Source organism: Bombina bombina, chromosome 6 (assembly GCF_027579735.1).
Source record: "Bombina bombina isolate aBomBom1 chromosome 6, aBomBom1.pri, whole genome shotgun sequence".
Taxonomy (NCBI): Eukaryota; Metazoa; Chordata; class Amphibia; order Anura; family Bombinatoridae; genus Bombina; species Bombina bombina.
In genome coordinates, this window is record NC_069504.1 from 1,102,922 (window position 1) to 1,127,993 (window position 25,072).

Genomic DNA, 25,072 nt, shown 5'->3' on the forward strand with positions numbered 1-25,072 from the left:
CCAGAGAACCCGACACACCTATACATAGGGGGTATCACTGTACTCAGGAGATGTTGTTGAATACATATTGAGGTTTTTTTTGGCAGTAACACATAACAGGGACTGAGAATATATGCCTAAAGTACAATGTGTGTGAAAAATAATGCAAAAAAATGACTACCTAAAAGTTTGACAAAGACTAGTGGTTGAATTAGTGCATGGAAAGTGTTAAAATACCAGCATTTGAAATACCCTAGGGTGTCTACTTTTCAAAAATATATCGTTTGATGGGGGTAATTTACATTGGCCGGCTTCAGAAATGTCCCAAATAGGACATGGGCGCATGATGACAGATGTGAAAATTCCAAGTTGAAAAACTGGAATGCGCCCCCTAAAATTAAGGCCTTTTAGCCCCCAGAGAACCCGACACACCTATACATGGGTGGTATCACTGTACTCAGGAGATGTTGTTGAATACATATTGAGGTTTTTTTTGGCAGTAACACATAACAGGGACTGAGAATATATGCCTAAAGTACAATGTGTGTGAAAAATAATGCAAAAAAATGACTACCTAAAAGTTTGACAAAGACTAGTGGTTGAATTAGTGCATGGAAAGTGTTAAAATACCAGCATTTGAAATACCCTAGGGTGTCTACTTTTCAAAAATATATGGTTTGATGGGGGTAATTTACATTGGCCGGCTTCAGAAATGTCCCAAATAGGACATGGGTGCATGATGACAGATGTGAAAATTCCAAGTTGAAAAACTGGAATGCGCCCCCTAAAATTAAGGCCTTTTAGCCCCCAGAGAACCCGACACACCTATACATGGGTGGTATCACTGTACTCAGAAGTTGTTGTTGAACACATATTGAGGTGTTTTTGGTCAGTAACATATAACAGGAACTGAGAATCCATGCCTAAAGTACAATGCGTGTGAAAAATAACACACCAAAATGACTACCCAAAAGTTTGACAAAGACTGGTGGTTGAATTAGTGCATGCAAAGTGTTAAAATACCAGCATTTGAAATACCCTAGGGTGTCTACTTTTTAAAAATATATGATTTGATGGGGGTAATTTGCATTGTCCGGCTTCAGAAATGTCCCAAATAGGACATGGGTGCATGACGACAGATGTGAAAATTCCAAATTAAAAAACTGGAATGCGCCCCCTAAAAATAAGGCCTTTTAGCCCCCAGAGAACCCAACAGACCTATACATGGGTGGTATCACTGTACTCAGGAGATGCTGCTGAAGACATATTGGGGTGTTATTTGGCAGTAACCCTTAACGTTCTCAGTAAATGTATTCTTGAATTGCTATTTTGTCAAAAAATCACCACTTTTTTTTTATTTTTTCAAACTTTGGCATAGATTGGTGGTAAAATAGTTGCATGGAAAGAGTCAAAATACCCCATGTTTAATACCTTAGGTTGTGTTCTTTTAAAAAATATATATATGTGAAGGGTTAATCAGGGATTCCTGACAGATATCAGTGTTCCAATGTAACTATCGCTAATTTTTTTTAAAAATTTTTGGAAATAGCAAAGTGCTACTTGTACTTATTGCCCTATACCTTGCAAAAAAAGCAAAGAACATGTAAACATTGAGTATTTCTAAACTCAGGACAAAATTTAGAAACTATTTAGCATGGGAGTTTTTTGGTAGTTGTTGAAGTGTAGGAGATTTTGAGGGTCAAAGTTAGAAAAAGTGTGTTTTTTTCAATTTTTTCCTCATATTTTATAAATTTTTTATAGTAAATTATAAGATATGATGAAAATAATGGTATCTTTAGAAAGTCCATTTAATGGCGAGAAAAACGGTATATAATATGTGTGGGTACAGTAATGAGTATATAATATGTGTGGGTACAGTAAATGAGTAAGAGGAAAATTACAGCTAAACACAAACACCGCAGAAATGTAAAAATAGCCTTGGTCCCAAACGGACAGAAAATGGAAAAGTGCTGCGGTCATTAAGGGGTTAAATATGTTTTTCATAGATAAACCATTAAAGGGACAGTTTACTCAAAAATGTTCTCCCCTTTAATTGTTTGACAATGATCCACTTTACCTGCTGGTATGTATTAAATTCTTTATAAGTATTTCCATTGTCCTTACATTGGCATGTGAAATAGTTTATTTAGCCTGTGGTATCCACACCTATCCTTAAATATTTTGGCCTTGAGGCCAAGCTGTGTAAACACAGCAAACAGAAGAAATTACACTCCCAGTGGGTTATAGAAGAGATAAATTAAGAAAAAGTTAATTTTCAATTGTTCTATACAAGTATTGGTAATTGGTATATGGAGTGATATGAGATAAAGAAACATGTATATTTTCTAAATGGGAGAAATTAATGAGATCTGATAATACCTACAAGTTAAAACCATTTTATTAGTTTGTGGCTTTAAAACACAAAATCAAATAATTCATATACACAAAGAAGCCTTAACAAGCAAATCACATACATTTTATACTCTGCAGCTGGTCCAAAAACTAATTGTAAACACATTAAGGAAAAAACTATTTTATAGTATACTGTCCCTTTAAGATCTTAACACAAATCAAAACCCTCTCAATCTTGAAAAATATATTTCTTTGGTTTATGACACACTGTGAAAAGGGCAGTGAAAACAAATACAAAATATTGTCATATATATAGAATAGATATACAACATCTAAGCAATATCATTTAGATATTCGAAAATGTGGATGTTGATTTCACAAAACTAAAGATCAGAAACATTTAGATTAATCAAATAAAAAAAAGGTTTTTCAAAACATTTTTTACTTAAAATATCAATTTATGTCTAATTATATCACTATAATGTCCCTTTAAGAAAGTATGTTATAATGTGGATTTGTAATGATACTTACATCTGTGGCTGGGAAGGACAATCCGACACCCAGGACAATGAAGGTGGGAACTGGGGTAAAAGTCTGGAGCGGGAGGGGAGGGGGGAGTGATGGGATTGGGCTGCCACTCTGGGATAGCCCGTACAGCTGGGGAGTCAGGGGCCTGGTGAGTTGGGGGCTGGGCAGGTGGGGAAGCTGTACGGGCAGCAATACGGGGAGAGCGGCGAGGGGGGGCAAAGGGGCGTTTTTTGGGAGGGACAGGATGGGAGGAATGGGAAGGGCTGGGAGTGGTTTGCGGCTGGGGAGGGGCTTCTGACTGGGGAGGGACATCTGACTGGGGAGGGCCTTCTGACTGGGGAGGGGCAGGAGGCTTATGCCCAGAAGTGGAAGGTCCATCTGAAATATATAAAAAATAGACAGATATGATATCAATAAATATTATTATCTTGAAAGAAATAAAGATTAGACATTAGTTTAAGTCTGGATTCTTGTTCTCATAAAATATTAATACAAAGTCACAATAATGACTATGTTTTAAGTTATTGATTGATTGGAATCAAATATAATTACTTAGAAGATTTAATAGATCCTTTAAATTCAGAATGTTCACTGTTATTTTTAATGTAACATTTCAGAAATAGATTACAAATCATATTTATCAAAGGCAACATTATGTGCTAATATTTATGAATTGATAATATATTTATCTTTTGTTGAATATTTCCGTATGCATGTATGCATTTGATATTTAATTTTAATTGAGTTCTTTTAGAAACATGCCCGTGGATTAATCTCAGAATATTCAACTATTGAATAATATGGGAGTGTGTAATATTCTGAAATTGAAATGGCCACTCCACCTAGCGTTTTAAACCATGTAAACACTGATTTACATATATTTCTTTCATGTAATTAGCAAGAGTCCATGAGCTAGTGACGTATGGGATATACATTCCTACCAGGAGGGGCAAAGTTTCCCAAACCTTAAAATGCCTATAAATACACTCCTCACCACACCCACAATTCAGTTTTTACAAACTTTGCCTCCCATGGAGGTGGTGAAGTAAGTTTGTGCTAGATTCTACGTTGATATGCGCTTCGCAGCAGGTTGGAGCCCGGTTTTCCTCTCAGCGTGCAGTGAATGTCAGAGGGATGTGAAGAGAGTATTGCCTATTTGAATTCAATGGTCTTCCTCTAGGGGATCTATTTCATAGGTTCTCTGTTATCGGTCGTAGAGATTCATGTCTTACCTCCCTTTTCAGATCGACGATATACTCTTATATACCATTACCTCTACTGATTCTCGTTTCAGTACTGGTTTGGCTATCTACTATATGTAGATGAGTGTCTTAGGGTAAGTAAGTCTTATTTTTTATGACACTCTAAGCTATGGTTGGGCACTTTATATGTAAAGTTCTAAATATATGTGTTTAAACTTATATTTGCCATGATTCAGGATAATCAGTATTCCTTCATTCAGACTGTCAGTTTCATTATTTGGGATAATGCATATGAATAAATCATTTTTTCTTACCTTAAAAATTTTCAATTGACTTTTTTCCCTGCGGGCTGTTAGGCTCGCGGGGGCAGAAAATGCTTCAATTTATTGCGTCATTTTTGGCGCAAACTTTTTTGGCGCAAAATTTTGTCATTTCCGGCGCCGTAGTTGTCGCCGGAAGTTTGTTCGTTGTTACGTCATTTTTTGACGCATGTGTATTCAGACTTTTTTTGCGCCAAAAAATGTGGGCGTCGTTTTTGGCGTCAGAGGATGTGGCGTCATACTTGGCGCCAAAAAATATGGGTGTTGTACTTGGCACCAATAATGTGGGCGTCATACTTGGCGCCAAAAATGTGGGCGTCATTCTTGTTCCACTTTTTCTCACATTATTTAAGTCTCACTTTTTTGTTGCTTCTGGTTGCTAGAGGCTTGTTTGTTTTGCATTTTTTTCCCATTCCTGAAACTGTCATTTAAGGAATTTGATAATTTTGCTTTATATGTCGTTTTTTTCTATTATATAAACACACACATAAACATAAAGACAGACATATACATACATATAAACACACACATAAACATACAGACATATACATACATATAAACACACACATAAACATACAGACAGACATATACATACATATAAACACACACACATAAACATACAGACATATACCTACATATAAACACACACACATAAACATACAGACAGACATATACATACATATAAACACACACACATAAACATACAGACAGACATATACATACATATAAACACACACATAAACATACAGACAGACATATACATACATATAAACACACACATAAACATACAGAGATATACATACATATAAACACACACACACAAAAATACAGACATACATATACATACATATAAACACACACACATAAACATACAGACAGACAGACATATACATATATATAAACACACACATAAACATACAGACATATACATACATATAAACACACACATAAACATACAGACATATACATACATATAAACACACACATAAACATACAGAAAGACATATACATGCATATAAACACACACATAAGCATACAGGCAGACATATACATACATATAAACACACACATAAGCATACAGGCAGACATATACATACATATAAACACACACATAAACATACAGACAGAGATATACATACATATAAACACACACACACAAAAATACAGACAGACATATACATACATATAAACACACACATAAACATACAGAAAGACATATACATGCATATAAACACACACATAAGCATACAGGCAGACATATACATACATATAAACACACACATAAGCATACAGGCAGACATATACATACATATAAACACACACATAAACATACAGACAGAGATATACATACATATAAACACACACACACAAAAATACAGACAGACATATACATACATATAAACACACACATAAACATACAGACAGACATATACATACATATAAACACACACATAAACATACAGACAGACATATACATACATATAAACACACACAAACATACAGATAGCCATATACATACATATAAACACACACATAAACATACAGACAGAGATATACATACATATAAACACACACATAAACATACAGACAGACATATACATACATATAAACACACACATAAACATACAGACAGACATATACATACATATAAACACACACATAAACATACAGACAGACATATACATACATATAAACACACACATAAACATACAGACAGACATATACATACATATAAACACACACATAAACATGCAGACAGACATATACATACATATAAACACACACATAAACATGCAGACAGACATATACATACATATAAACACACACAAACATACAGATAGACATATACATACATATAAACACACACATAAACAGACAGACATATACATACATATAAACACACATAAACATACAGACAGACATATACATACATATAAACACACACATAAACATACAGACATATACATACATATAAACACACACATAAACATATAGACATATACATAAATATAAACACACACATAAACATACAGACAGACATATACATACATATAAACACACACATAAACATGCAGACAAACATATACATGCATATAAACACACATAAACATACAGACAGACATATACATACATATAAACACACACATAAACATACAGACATATACATACATATAAACACACACATAAACATACAGACAGACATATACATACATATAAACACACACATAAACATATAGACATATACATACATATAAACACACACATAAACATACAGACAGACATATACATACATATAAACACACACATAAACATACAGACATATACATACATATAAACACACACATAAACATACAGACAGACATATACATACATATAAACACACACATAAACATGCAGACAGACATATACATGCATATAAACACACACAAACATACAGATAGACATATACATACATATAAATACACACATAAACATATATACAGACATATACATACATATAAACACACACAAACATACAGATAGACATATACATACATATAAATACACGCATAAACATATATACAGACATATACATACATATAAACACACACACATAAACATACAGACATATACATACATATAAACACACACATAAACATACAGACATATACATACATATAAACACACACACATAAACATACATACAGACATATACATATATATAAACACACACATAAACATACAGACATATACATACATATAAACACACACATAAACATACAGACAGACATATACATACATATAAACACACACATAAACATATAGACATATACATACATATAAACACACACATAAACATACAGACAGACATATACATACATATAAACACACACATAAACATACAGAGATATACATACATATAAACACACACATAAACATATAGACATATACATACATATAAACACACACATAAACATGCAGACAGACATATACATGCATATAAACACACACAAACATACAGATAGACATATACATACATATAAATACACACATAAACATATATACAGACATATACATACATATAAACACACACAAACATACAGATAGACATATACATACATATAAACACACACATACACATGCAGACAGACATATACATACATATAAACACACACATAAACATACAGACAGACATATACATACATATAAACACACACATAAACATATAGACATATACATACATATAAACACACACATAAACATACAGACAGACATATACATACATATAAACACACACATAAACATACAGACAGACATATACATACATATAAACACACACACATAAACATACAGACATATACATACATATAAACACACACATAAACATACAGATAGATATATACATACATATAAATACACACATAAACATATATACAGACATATACATACATATAAACACACACATAAACATACAGACATATACATACATATAAACACACACATAAACATACAGACAGACATATACATACATATAAACACACACACATAAACATACAGACATATACATACATATAAACACACACATAAACATACAGATAGATATATACATACATATAAATACACACATAAACATATATACAGACATATACATACATATAAACACACACATAAACATACAGACATATACATACATATAAACACACACATAAACATACAGACAGACATATACATACATATAAACACACACACATAAACATACAGACATATACCTACATATAAACACACACATAAACATGCAGACAGACATATACATACATATTAACACACACATAAACATACAGACAGACATATACATACATATAAACACACACACAAACATACAGATAGACATATACATACATATAAATACACACATAAACATATATACAGACATATGCATACATATAAACACACACACATAAACATACAGACATATACATACATATAAACACACACATAAACATACAGACATATACATACATATAAACATACATACAGACATATACATACATATAAACACACACATAAACATACAGATAGACATATACATACATATAAACACACACATAAACAGACAGACATATACATACATATAAACACACACATAAACATACAGACAGACATATACATACATATAAACACACACACATAAACATACAGACATATACATACATATAAACACACACATAAACATACAGATAGATATATACATACATATAAATACACACATAAACATATATACAGACATATACATACATATAAACACACACATAAACATACAGACATATACATACATATAAACACACACATAAACATACAGACAGACATATACATACATATAAACACACACACATAAACATACAGACATATACCTACATATAAACGCACACATAAACATGCAGACAGACATATACATACATATTAACACACACATAAACATACAGACAGACATATACATACATATAAACACACACACAAACATACAGATAGACATATACATACATATAAATACACACATAAACATATATAAAGACATATACATACATATAAACACACACATAAACATACAGACAGACATATACATACATATAAACACACACATAAACATACAGACATATAAATACATATAAACACACACACATAAATATACATACAGACATATACATACATATAAACACACACACATAAACATATAGACAGACATATACATACATATAAACACACACACATAAACATATAGACAGACATATACATACATATAAACACACACACATAAACATACAGACAGACATATACATACATATAAACACACACACATAAACATATAGACAGACATATACATACATATAAACACACACACATAAACATACAGACAGACATATACATACATATAAACACACACATAAACATACAGACATATACATACATATAAACACACACACATAAACATATAGACAGACATATACATACATATAAACACACACACATAAACATACAGACAGACATATACATACATATTATCACACACAAACATACAGACAGACATATACATACATATAAATACACACATAAACATATATACAGACATATACATACATATAAACACACACACATAAACATACAGACAGACATATACATACATATAAACACACACACATAAACATATATACAGACATATACATACATATAAACACACACACATAAACATACAGACAGACATATACATACATATAAACACACACACATAAACATATAGACAGACATATACATACATATAAATACACACATAAACATATATACAGACATATACATACATATAAACACACACACATAAACATACAGACAGACATATACATACATATAAACACACACACATAAACATATAGACAGACATATACATACATATAAACACACACACATAAACATACAGACAGACATATACATACATATAAACACACACACATAAACATATAGACAGACATATACATACATATAAACACACACACATAAACATACAGACAGACATATACATACATATAAACACACACATAAACATACAGACATATACATACATATAAACACACACACATAAACATATAGACAGACATATACATACATATAAACACACACACATAAACATACAGACAGACATATACATACATATTATCACACACAAACATACAGACAGACATATACATACATATAAACACACACACATAAACATATAGACAGACATATTTGCTTACACCCTCTCACATGTTGAAATGTTGTTTTTAGGGGTTCCCAGACTTTTTTCAGGTTTACATATGGAGGCCCATTTATCAAGCTCTGTATGAAGCTTGTGGGTCAATTCAACCCGATTGAGTACGATCGGGTTGATTGACACCTCCCTGCTGGCGGCCGATTGGCTGCGAGTCTGCAGGGGGGCGGCTGGTGAGCTGCTGGTGCAATGCTGAATATGGAGAGAGTATTGCTCTCCGCATTCAACGAGGTCTTGCGGACCTGATCCGCACTGTCGGATCAGGTCCGCAAGACCTTTGATACATAGGCCTCATTGTCTGTACTTGTAATGAGTTTTGATTAGGTATAACTGCATGTTCAGATAATGTATCTTATTTTATTTTAGGATCACAGACGAGATCATAGCAATGAGTCGCCCATCCACACGTCTAGTACAGAAGTATAATATCACAGAGCAGTTCAGCAGGTGCGTATATGTCATGCACAGTGCGCATTGTCACTAAAGCTTACAAATCAGAGGAAAGTCTGGGATATTCTATACATGTGGGGACAATGAACCAGCTTTAGGGATTCTGTTAATTGAAATAAATATTTACTGTCTGCGGCATGCTATATGACACAACTGGACTTACCTCAGAGACACTGCCAGTATTGTGCAAAGCTAGAGCCAATATAACATTAGACAAGCACAAATTGCGTACAGTATATAGCTTTATCTTTATCCTAAGGTTTGGGATACGCTCCCTGGTCAGCGCCCAGATCCCTTGGGAACATCCGTACTGCGGAGACCCTCTCGATTCTCAGAGCGGATTCTCGTACAACCCCCAGGACTTCATGGATTCTGGCGGTGAGTGATTGATGTGGTGTCTTTATGTGTGCCAGTGTTTGTTGGTATTTTTATAAATGTGTTAGTGTGTCAGTGTGTATAAGTATGTGTCAGTGTGTATAAGTATGTGTCAGTGTGTATAAATGTGTATTCGTATATATCAGTATGTGTCAGTGTGTATAAGTATGTGTAAGTGTGTATCAGTATGTATCAGTATGTATCAGTGTGTATAAGTATGTGTCAGTGTGTATAAGTATGTGTCAGTGTGTATCAGTATGTATCAGTATGTATCAGTATGTATCAGTATGTATCAGTGTGTATCAGTGTGTATCAGTATGTATCAGTGTGTATAAGTATGTGTCAGTGTGTATCAGTATGTATCAGTATGTATCAGTGTGTATCAGTATGTATCAGTGTGTATCAGTATGTATCAGTATGTATCAGTATGTATCAGTGTGTATCAGTATGTATCAGTGTGTATCAGTATGTATCAGTATGTATCAGTATGTATCAGTATGTATCAGTGTGTATCAGTGTGTATCAGTATGTATCAGTGTGTATAAGTATGTGTCAGTGTGTATCAGTATGTATCAGTATGTATCAGTGTGTATCAGTATGTATCAGTATGTGTCAGTGTGTATCAGTATGTATCAGTATGTATCAGTGTGTATCAGTATGTATCAGTGTGTATCAGTATGTATCAGTGTGTATGAGTGTGTATCAGTGTGTATCAGTATGTGTCAGTGTGTATTAGTGTGTATCAGTGTGTATCAGTATGTATCAGTATGTATCAGTGTGTATCAGTATGTATCAGTGTGTATAAGTATGTGTCAGTGTGTATCAGTATGTATCAGTATGTATCAGTATGTATCAGTGTGTATCAGTATGTATCAGTGTGTATAAGTATGTGTCAGTGTGTATCAGTATGTATCAGTATGTATCAGTATGTATCAGTGTGTATCAGTATGTATCAGCGTGTATAAGTATGTGTCAGTGTGTATCAGTATGTATCAGTATGTATCAGTGTGTATAAGTATGTGTCAGTGTGTATAAGTATGTGTCAGTGTGTGTAAGTATGTGTCAGTATGTATCAGTTTGTGTTAGTATGTATCACTATGTATCAGTATGTGTCAGTGTGTATCAGTATGTATCAGTGTGTATTAGTATGTATAAGTATGTGTCAGTGTGTGTAGGTATGTATTAGTAAGTATCAGTATGTGTCAGTGTGTATCAGTATTTGTCAGTGTGTATCAGTGTGTATCAGTATTTGTCAGTATGTATCAGTGTGTGTCATTGTGTATCAGTATGTGTCAGTATGTGTTATTGTGTATAAATGTGTATCAGTATTTGTCAGTGTGTGTCAGTGTATATCAGTATGTATCAGCTATTGTCAGTGTGTGTCAGTGTGCATCAGTATTTGTCAATGTGTGTCAGTGTGTATCATCAGTATGTATCAGTATTTGTCAGTATGTGTCAGTGTGTATTAGTATTTGTCAGTGTGTATCAGTAAGTGTCATTGTGTATCAGTGTGTGTCAGTATGTGTCAGTGTGTGTCAGTATGTGTCAGTGTGTATTAGTATTTGTCAGTGTGTATCAGTATGTGTCATTGTGTATCAGTGTGTATCAGTATTTGTCAGTGTGTATCAGTATTTGTCAGTGTGTATCAGTATGTGTCAGTGTGTATCAGTATGTATCAGTGTGTATCAGTATGTATCAGTATGTGTCAGTATGTATCAGTATGTGTCAGTGTGTATCAGTATGTTTCAGTGTGTATCAGTATGTTTCAGTGTGTATCAGTATGTGTCAGTATGTATCAGTATGTATCAGTATGTATTAGTGTGTATCAGTGTGTATCAGTATGTATCAGTGTGTATGAGTGTGTATCAGTGTGTATCAGTATGTGTCAGTGTGTATTAGTGTGTATCAGTGTGTATCAGTATGTATCAGTATGTATCAGTGTGTATCAGTATGTATCAGTGTGTATCAGTATGTATCAGTGTGTATCAGTGTGTGTCAGTGTTATCTGTGTGTTCATGAGTATATGTGTGTGTATCAGTATGTATCAGTGTGTATCAATATGTGTCAGTGTGTATCAGTATGTGTCAGTGTGTATCAGTATGTATCAGTGTGTATCGGTATGTATCAGTATGTGTCAGTGTGTATCAGTGTGTATCAGTAAGTATTAATATGTATCAGTATGTGTCAGTGTATATCAGTGTGTATTAGTCTGTGTCAGTGTGTATCAATGTGATTCAGTATTTACTATGTAAACCCACTGGTTAGTGTATAATTCTTGATGTCATGTTTGTCTGCCGTAGTTTCATTCTATAATTTTGGTCTCCCTGATTTTGGGGTTGTCCCTGTGCCTCGGATTTTGGATGCAGTGAAGGTCATCACATTTGCACTGCGTGAGGGGAAGGTAGCAGTGCACTGCCACGCGGGATTGGGGCGCACAGGTAAAATTTGGCTTACCCACACACAAACACATAAATACCTACACAAATACATGCACCATGCACACACACACACACACACACAAACATAAAAATACATAGATACACTTTGACACATACACCTACACATACACACATAAATGCACTCATAAACACACACATACATTCTTATACACAAACATACATACATACATTCTTCTATACACACGCCCATACAAACATACACAATTACACACACTTACACATACACACATACTGTACATAAGACAGAAGCACATACATACACACACAAACACACACACTTATACATACATGCATTCTTATACACACACGCAGATACATACACAAGCAATCATACACACATACATTCTTGTATACACACGCACATACAAACCACACGCACATACATACAAACATACACACATACATTCTTGTATACACACGCACATACAAACCACACGCACATACATACAAACATACACACTGTTACGGTACCAACAGTGTACCAAGGGTTAACACCAGATGAACAATGTCCTGAATATGGGATCAGCAACTCACAACCCAGCCAGTATTTGCCCTCAAACATGAGACCAGGCTCCACTTTCAAGGTAAAACAAAGTGAACTTTATTAAGGGCCATATTCCCAGTATTTATGCAGGTCAGACCCCAGATGGGGGGTTGAAAGAATATTGTACATTAGATGGAGGGAACACACCCTTTGACATGATACAATAGAATACCTTGCTCAAGCTGATAACAACTTAAACACAAGACACACACTTGGCTTTTCTTATCACTAGGCGTCTGCTCTCTAGAGGTGATTAAACAATGGAATGTTTATCACTAACTTTAATGACAGTACACAATAGCTGAGGCTAGTAACCTTGTCATTAGAAATTAGCTTCTTAAAGCTGAACACAGTTAACTCCTTCAGTCCTGACAGAAGGGTCTGTCACATAGCTCCCCCCTTGTGGAACACTCCGGCAGACCCGGCTTGACCCTTTGGTGGGTCAACCTGGGGATGACCGGACTAGGAGGTGGTAGGCATGTCAGTTTGCCTGGGCAATCCATCTGTATTCCCGTTATGAGAGAGAATCCCTGTCCGTATAAATAAGGGTTCAACCTCTTCAGTGCCCCGACTAGGGCTAAACAGTCCTTCAAAATATCATCGGCTTCTTTACGTGGTTTTTGTACCTGCTCTTTATAGGTATCCACAATCCCTTCATACTGACATAGGGTGCCCTTGAGTTGCTGCACCTCACTATGAGCCAGCGTCAGCTTCTCCTCCAGTGTCGCTAAGTTTGTCTTTAAGGTTTCATGTTCCACTCTCAAGCTGGTGTTTTCTGCAGTCTGTCGGTGCAGCTGGTCTAGCAGAGATTCCCGTTCTAAACGTGCTTTTTCCTCTGCACTCCTCTTCTCTCCCGCTAGCACTGTTACGTGATTATTTAACGTGACCATTTTATCCTCTACGTGACTCTTCTCCTTCATCAGCGCATTGTAACGGGACTTCCACGTATCAATAGCGGATAGAGATTTACTGAGCTCAGCGTCCTGGGGCTTAGCAGCAGGTGGGTCAGTCTCTGCTGCACGGATCTGGGCACGGGTAGTCACAGGGTTAACGTCAGCGGGACCCATGGGAGCATAGGCAGAAACAAGGGGGGCCAAGTTATTTCCAAGGAGAACATCAGCAGGTAAGTCCTTCTTGATCCCCACATTCACAGGTCTAGCGCCCACTCCCCAATCCAAATGTACCCTGGCAACAGGTAGGCGGAACACAGTGCCCCCTGCTACCCTCACAGCCACAGTGTCTCCAGTGTGCTGTTTCTCAGACACCAAGTTCTTTCGAAGCAAGGTCATGGTAGCACCAGTATCCCGTAGACCACTGACCTCCTTCCCATTCACTTTAACCAGTTGCTGGTTATTCCGGTGGGCAGCTTGCACGGGGTCTGCTTCATGTAGGCTGCCCCAGCTTTCTTGTGCCTCTACGTAGCGGGCCGCAGGCTGAGGATTACGTGGGATTCCGCCGGGCGGGTCTTCTCCAGGACTGTGCTTGGTTCGCTGCGTTTAGGGGACACTCTGGTCTTTTGTGCCCTAGTTGCTTACATCCAAAGCACCGAATAGGTTGTGAGTAGCCCCGCGAATTGAACCGGGCTCTCTGAGGGTAGTTCGTGGCCGGAGGCCGTGTGGTATAGCGGTGCGCCGGGGGTTGGTAACTGGCAGCTGCTGGGGTGACTAGGGGTCTGTACTCCACTCTAGCAGGGGGCTTAGTGGTAGCAGTGTCCAGTTTGCGGGCATCTGTATACTCATCTGCCAGGCGAGCAGCTTCATGCAGGGTGGATGGTTTACGGTCCCGAACCCACTCTCGAACTCCTGCGGGTAACTTGTCGAAGCAATGTTCCAACAGGAATAGCTGCAGCACCTCTTCCCCAGATACGGCTTGGCACCCCGCTATCCAGTGAGCTGCTGTGCGGTGCACCTTACATGCCCACTCAAGGTAGGAATCTCCAGCTAATTTAACAGTGTCTCTGAACCGCCTCCGGTATGCCTCCGGTGTAACCGCATACCTGGAGAGCAGAGCCTCTTTTACAGTATTATAATCCCTGACTTCCTCATCTGGAATGGCCCGAAAAGCCTCACTGGCCCGGCCGGATAATTTTCCGGATAATATCGTGACCCAGTCCTCTGCGGGTACCTTGTGTAGTGCACATTGCCTCTCAAAATCCGCAAGGTACCCATCAATCTCTCCTTCTGTTTCCAGGAAGTTTTTAAAAGCTGCAAAATTTACTTTTCTCTTTTCCACTGGGGTTGCTGTGACTTGGGCTGCTGCAGCGCTGCTTTGGCGAAGTAGGTTGGCCTCCACAGCTGCTATGACCCGGTCGATAATTTCGGCAGATGGGTTGGGGCCATAATATGCCAGTCTTATGTTAACCGCCCGATCAAAGCTTGCTTCTTCAGGGGTTCTGTCTGATATGCTGGGCCCATTGGTTCCTTCTGTCCCTGGTACTCTTTCCATCTTAGTCAGTATTGTAATAATCCCCATCTTCCTGAGGTTACTGGCTTGTGTAGTTGCTCTTCTGGGTGATAAGGTTCATTTCGTTGCTTGCCACCAATTGTTACGGTACCAACAGTGTACCAAGGGTTAACACCAGATGAACAATGTCCTGAATATGGGATCAGCAACTCACAACCCAGCCAGTATTTCCCCTCAAACATGAGACCAGGCTCCACATTCAAGGTAAAACAAAGTGAACGTTATTAAGGGCCATATGCCCAGTATTTATGCAGGTCAGACCCCAGATGGGGGGTTGAAAGAATGTTGTACATTAGATGGAGGGAACACGCCCTTTGACATGATACAATAGAATACCTTGCTCAAGCTGATAACAACTTAAACACAAGACACACACTTGGCTTTTCTTATCACTAGGCGTCTGCTCTCTAGAGGTGATTAAACAATGGAATGTTTATCACTAACTTTAATAACAGTACACAATAGCTGAGGCTAGTAACCTTGTCGTTAGAATTTAGCTTCTTAAAGCTGAACACAGTTAACTCCTTCAGTCCTGACAGAAGGGTCTGTCACACACACATACATTCTTGTATACACACGCACATACAAACCACACGCACATACATACAAACATACACACATACATTCTTGTATACATACACTTACACAAACTCACATAAATGCACTTGTTATGGTATAACCTGGATACCAAGGGTTAATACCAGATGAAAGATGTCCTGAATATGGGATCAGCAACACAGGAACCCAGTCAATTCCCCCCAAACACGAGACCAAGCTCCATCTTGAGGGTAAAAAAGAAGAATGTATTTTATTGAGGGCTATATGCCCAGTATTTATGCAGGTCTCCCACCTGGTTGACACTCCCCAGCAACAGCTGCACAGGAAGAAGATAGTACATTAGATAGAGGGAAGATGCCCTTTTACAGGATACAATAGAATTGCATTACTTAACCAAATAAACAATTGAACACAAGAAAACAAGGGAGTCCTTCTTGACACCTGGCAGTCTGATTAAACAATGTGAACGCTTATCACTTAAACTTAATTACAGTAAACAATAGCTGATGTCAGGAAACCTGTTTTCAGAAAATACTTTCTCAAAGCTGAACAAAGTTAACCCTTCCAGTACTGACAGAGGGGTCTGTCACAGCACTCATACACACATACATTCTTGTATACACACACTTACACATACTCACATAAATGCACTCATACACACATTCATTCTTGTAAACACACACTTATACATACACACATAAATGCACTCATACACACATACATTCTTGTATACACACACTTACACATACACACATAAATGCACTCATACACACATACATTCTTGTATACACACACTTACACATACTCACATAAATGCACTCATACACACATACATTCTTGTGTACACACACTTACACATACACACATAAATGCACTCATACACACATACATTCTTGTATACACACACTTACACATACTCACATAAATGCACTCATACACACATACATTCTTGTATACACACACTTACACATACTCACATAAATGCACTCATACACACATACATTCTTGTATACACACACTTACACAAACTCACATAAATGCACTCATACACACATACATTCTTGTATACACACACTTACACAAACTCACATAAATGCACTCATACACACATACATTCTTGTATACACACACTTACACAAACTCACATAAATGCACTCATACACACATACATTCTTGTATACACACACTTACACATACACACATAAATGCACTCATACATAAATACATTCTTGTATACACACACTTACACATACTCACATAAATGCACTCATACACACATACATTCTTGTATACACACACTTACACATACACACATAAATGCACTCATACACACATACATTCTTGTATACACACACTTACACATACACACATACTGTACATAAGACAGAAGCACATACATACACACACAAACACACACACTTATACATACATGCATTCTTATACACACACGCAGATACATACACAAGCACTCATAGACACATACATTCTTGTATACACACGCACATACAAACCACACGCACATACATACAAACATACACACATACATTCTTGTATACACACGCACATACAAACCACACGCACATACATACAAACATAAACACATACATTCTTGTATACACATGCACATACAAACATACACACATACATTCTTGTATACACACACTTACACAAACTCACATAAATGCACTCATACATTCTTGTATACACACACTTACACATACTCACATAAATGCACTCATACACACATACATTCTTGTATACACACACTTACACATACACACATAAATGCACTCATACACACATACATTCTTGTATACACACACTTACACATACTCACATAAATGCACTCATACACATACATTCTTGTATACACACACTTACACATACACACATAAATGCACTCATACACACATACATTCTTGTATACACACACTTACACAAACTCACATAAATGCACTCATACACACATACATTCTTGTATACACACACTTACACAAACTCACATAAATGCACTCATACACATACATTCTTGTATACACACACTTACACATACACACATAAATGCACTCATACACATATACATTCTTGTATACACACACACACATACAAACATAAATGCACTCATACACACATACATTCTTGGATACACACACTTACACATACACACATAAATGCACTCATACACACATACATTCTTGTATACACACACTTACACATACTCACATAAATGCACTCATACACATATACATTCTTGTATACACACACTTACACATACTCACATAAATGCACTCATACACACATACATTCTTGTATACACACACTTACACATACACACATAAATGCACTCATACACATATACATTCTTGTATACACACACACACATACAAACATAAATGCACTCATACACACATACATTCTTGGATACACACACTTACACATACACACATAAATGCACTCATACACACATACATTCTTGTATAAACACACTTACACATACACACATAAATGCATTCATACACACATTCATTCTTGTATACACATACTTACACATACTCACATAAATGCACTCATACATACATACATTCTTGTGTACACACACTTACACATACACACATAAATGCACTCATACACACATACATTCTTGTATACACACACTTACACATACTCACATAAATGCACTCATACATACATACATTCTTGTGTACACACACTTACACATACACACATAAATGCACTCATACACATATACATTCTTGTATACACACACTTACACAAACTCACATAAATGCACTCATACACACATACATTCTTGTATAAACACACTTACACATACACACATAAATGCACTCATACACACAAACTCACATACGAGTTCTCTCACACACACACACATACATACACACACAAACTCACATACGAGTTCTCTCACACACATACATACACACAGACACACATACATACACACACAAACTCACATACAAGTTCTCTCACACACACATACATACACACACACATACATACACACACAAACTCACATACGAGTTGTCTCACACACATACATACACACAAACACATACATACACACACAAACTCACATACGAGTTCTCTCACACACATACATACATACACACACAAACTCACATACGAGTTCTCACACACACACATACATACACACACACACACACATACATTCACACACAAACTCACATACGAGTTCTCTCACACACATACACACACACACACATACATACACACACAAACTCACATACGAGTTCTCTCACACACATACATACACATACACACACATACACACACACACACACATACATACACACACAAACTCACATACGAGTTCTCTCACACACATACATACACACACATACACACACACACACACAAACACATACATACACACACAAACAAACTCACATACGAGTTCTCTCACACACACACACATACATACACACAAACTCACATACGAGTTCTCTCACACACACATACATACACACACAAACTCACATACGAGTTCTCTCACACACACACACATACATACACACACAAACTCACATACGAGTTCTCTCACACACACACACACAACACACACAAACTCACATACGAGTTCTCTCTCACACACACACATACACACAAACACATACTCACATACGAGTTCTCTCACACACACACACATACACACACACACATACAAACACACAAACTCACATACGAGTTCTCTCACACACACATACATACACAAACAAACTCACCTACGAGTTCTCTCACACACACATACATAAGGCTTGTTGCAGTAACCCCTATACATGAACTTCACACAGATTTGAATTTTATTTGCTGTAAATCTCATCTAAATGTTGTCATGTTTCACCAAAAGAATTTATCATTTAATTTTCCGATTCTATTTAAAGGGAAATTGCAGGCCATATTTAAATACGAAATGTTTGTTGTAAAAGTTATCACTGGTTTAGTGTTAGCATTTTTCTCTGTATGTACATGTGAAACATAGCTAGATATTATCAGTGCACCAGCATTTTATATACTGCAGCTGCTCAGAGCACCAGTGGGGTTTATATCCTGTCAGCAATTAACAAACTGAGGCCTAGATTTGGAGTTTGGCGGTAAAAGGGCTGTTAACGCTCCGCGGGCTTTTTTCTGGCCGCACCATAAATTTAACTCTGGTATCGAGAGTTTAAACAAATGCTGCGTTAGGCTCCAAAAAAGGAGCGTAGAGCATTTTTACCGCAAATGCAACTCTCGATACCAGAGTTGCTTACGGACGCGGCCGGCCTCAAAAACGTGCTCGTGCACGATTCTCCCATAGGAAACAATGGGGCTGTTTGAGCTGAAAAAAAACCTAACACCTGCAAAAAAGCAGCGTTCAGCTCCTAACGCAGCCCCATTGTTTCCTATGGGGAAACACTTCCTACGTCTGCACCTAACACTCTAACATGTACCCCGAGTCTAAACACCCCTAACCTTACACTTATTAACCCCTAATCTGCCGCCCCCGCTATCGCTGAACCCTGCATATTTTTTTTAACCCCTAATCTGCCGCTCCGTAAACCGCCGCAACTTACGTTATCCCTATGTACCCCTAATCTGCTGCCCTAACATCGCCGACCCCTATATTATATTTATTAACCCCTAATCTGCCCCCCTCAACGTCGCCGACACCTGCCTACACTTATTAACTCCTAATCTGCCGAGCGGACCTGAGCGCTACTATAATAAAGTTATTAAGCCCTAATCCGCCTCACTAACCCTATCATAAATAGTATTAACCCCTAATCTGCCCTCCCTAACATCGCCGACACCTACCTTCAATTATTAACCCCTAATCTGACGACCGGAGCTCACCGCTACTATAATAAATGTATTAACCCCTAAAGCTAAGTCTAACCCTAATACTAACACCCCCCTAAGTTAAATATAATTTACATCTAACGAAATAAATTAACTCTTATTAAATAACTTATTCCTATTTAAAGCTAAATACTTACCTGTAAAATAAATCCTAATATAGCTACAATATAAATTATATTTATATTATAGCTATTTTAGGATTAATATTTATTTTACAGGCAACTTTTTAATTATTTTAACCAGGTACAATAGCTATTAAATAGTTAATAACTATTTAATAGCTACCTAGTTAAAATAATAACAAATTTACCTGTAAAATAAATCCTAACCTAAGTTATAATTAAACCTAACACTACCCTATCAATAAATTAATTAAATAAACTACCTACAATTACCTACAATTAACCTAACACTACACTATCAATAAATTAATTAAACACAATTGCTACAAATAAATACAATTAAATAAACTAGCTAAAGTACAAAAAATAAAAAAGAACTAAGTTACAAAAAATAATAAAATATTTACAAACATAAGAAAAATATTACAACAATTTTAAACTAATTACACCTACTCTAAGCCCCCTAATAAAATAACAAAGCCCCCCAAAATAAAAAATTCCCTACCCTATTCTAAATTAAAAAAGTTACAAGCTCTTTTACCTTACCAGCCCTGAACAGGGCCCTTTGCGGGGCATGCCCCAAGAATTTCAGCTCTTTTGCCTGTAAAAGAATAAATACAATACCCCCCCCAACATTACAACCCACCACCCACATACCCCTAATCTAACCCAAACCCCCCTTAAATAAACCTAACACTAAGCCCCTGAAGATCTTCCTACCTTGTCTTCACCATACCAGGTTCACCGATCCGTCCTGGCTCCAACATCTTCATCCAACCCAAGCGGGGGTTGGCGATCCATCATCCGGTGCTGAAGAGGTCCAGAAGAGGCTCCAAAGTCTTCCTCCTATCCGGCAAGAAGAGGACATCCGGACCGGCAAACATCTTCTCCAAGCGGCATCTTCAATCTTCTTCCATCCGGTGCGGAGCGGGTCCATCTTGAAGCAGGCGACGCGGATCCATCCTCTTCTTCCGTTGTCTCCCGACGAATGACGGTTCCTTTAAGGGACGTCATCCAAGATGGCGTCCCTCGAATTCCGATTGGCTGATAGGATTCTATCAGCCAATCGGAATTAAGGTAGGAATTTTCTGATTGGCTGATGGAATCAGCCAATCAGAATCAAGTTCAATCCGATTGGCTGATCCAATCAGCCAATCAGATTGAGCTCGCATTCTATTGGCTTTTCCGATCAGCCAATAGAATGCGAGCTCAATCTGATTGGCTGATTGGATCAGCCAATCGGATTGAACTTGATTCTGATTGGCTGATTCCATCAGCCAATCAGAAAATTCCTACCTTAATTCCGATTGGCTGATAGAATCCTATCAGCCAATCGGAATTCGAGGGACGCCATCTTGGATGACGTCCCTTAAAGGAACCGTCATTCGTCGGGAGACAACGGAAGAAGAGGATGGATCCGCGTCGCCTGCTTCAAGATGGACCCGCTCCGCACCGGATGGCGACGAAGATGCCGCTTGGAGAAGATGTTTGCCGGTCCGGATGTCCTCTTCTTGCCGGATAGGAGGAAGACTTTGGAGCCTCTTCTGGACCTCTTCAGCACCGGATGATGGATCGCCAACCCCCGCTTGGGTTGGATGAAGATGTTGGAGCCAGGACGGATCGGTGAACCTGGTATGGTGAAGACAAGGTAGGAAGATCTTCAGGGGCTTAGTGTTAGGTTTATTTAAGGGGGGTTTGGGTTAGATTAGGGGTATGTGGGTGGTGGGTTGTAATGTTGGGGGGGGGTATTGTATTTATTCTTTTACAGGCAAAAGAGCTGAAATTCTTGGGGCATGCCCCGCAAAGGGCCCTGTTCAGGGCTGGTAAGGTAAAAGAGCTTTGAACTTTAGTAATTTAGAATAGGGTAGGGAATTTTTTATTTTGGGGGGCTTTGTTATTTTATTAGGGGGCTTAGAGTAGGTGTAATTAGTTTAATATTGTTGTAATATTTTTCTTATGTTTGTAAATATTTTATTATTTTTTGTAACTTAGTTCTTTTTTATTTTTTGTACTTTAGCTAGTTTATTTAATTGTATTTATTTGTAGCAATTGTGTTTAATTAATTTATTGATAGTGTAGTGTTAGGTTAATTGTAGGTAATTGTAGGTAGTTTATTTAATTAATTTATTGATAGGGTAGTGTTAGGTTTAATTATATCTTAGGTTAGGATTTATTTTACAGGTAAATTTGTTATTATTTTAACTAGGTAACTATTAAATAGTTCTTAACTATTTAATAGCTATTGTACCTGGTTAAAATAATTAAAAAGTTGCCTGTAAAATAAATATTAATCCTAAAATAGCTATAATATAATTATAATTTATATTGTAGCTATATTAGGATTTATTTTACAGGTAAGTATTTAGCTTTAAATAGGAATAAGTTATTTAATAAGAGTTAATTAATTTTGTTAGATGTAAATTATATTTAACTTAGGGGGGTGTTAGTGTTAGGGTTAGACTTAGCTTTAGGGGTTAATCAATTTATTAGAATAGCGGTGAGCTCCGGTCGTCAGATTAGGGGTTAATAATTGAAGGTAGGTGTCGGCGATGTTAGGGAGGGCAGATTAGGGGTTAATACTATTTATGATAGGGTTAGTGAGGCGGGTTAGGGGTTAATAACTTTATTATAGTAGCGCTCAGGTCCGCTCGGCAGATTAGGGGTTAATAATTGAAGGTAGGTGTCGGCGATGTTAGGGAGGGCAGATTAGGGGTTAATACTATTTATGATAGGGTTAGTGAGGCGGGTTAGGGGTTAATAACTTTATTATAGTAGCGCTCAGGTCCGCTCGGCAGATTAGGGGTTAATAAGTGTAGGCAGGTGTCGGCGACGTTGAGGGGGGCAGATTAGGGGTTAATAAATATAATATAGGGGTCGGCGGTGTTAGGGGTAGCAGATTAGGGGTACATAGGGATAACGTAGGTGGCGGCGCTTTGCGGTCGGAAGATTAGGGGTTATTTATTTTTAGTAGCTGGCGGCGACGTTGTGGGGGGCAGGTTAGGGGTTAATAAATGTAATACAGGGGTCGGCAGGGTTAGGGGCAGCAGATTAGGGGTACATAAG

General features: G+C 37.0%; 1 protein-coding gene across 1 annotated transcript in view; it reads left to right on the plus strand.

Annotated features, from left to right (window-relative positions):
• The window catches only part of LOC128662501 (protein tyrosine phosphatase domain-containing protein 1-like), a 292,909-nt gene that overhangs the window by 56,847 nt on the left and 210,990 nt on the right, over positions 1-25,072 (plus strand). The window contains exons 3-5 of the mRNA XM_053716280.1: positions 10,527-10,607; positions 10,870-10,988; positions 13,286-13,423. Coding sequence (XP_053572255.1) covers positions 10,527-10,607; positions 10,870-10,988; positions 13,286-13,423 — 338 coding nt within the window. The remainder of the gene's footprint in view (positions 1-10,526; positions 10,608-10,869; positions 10,989-13,285; positions 13,424-25,072) is intronic.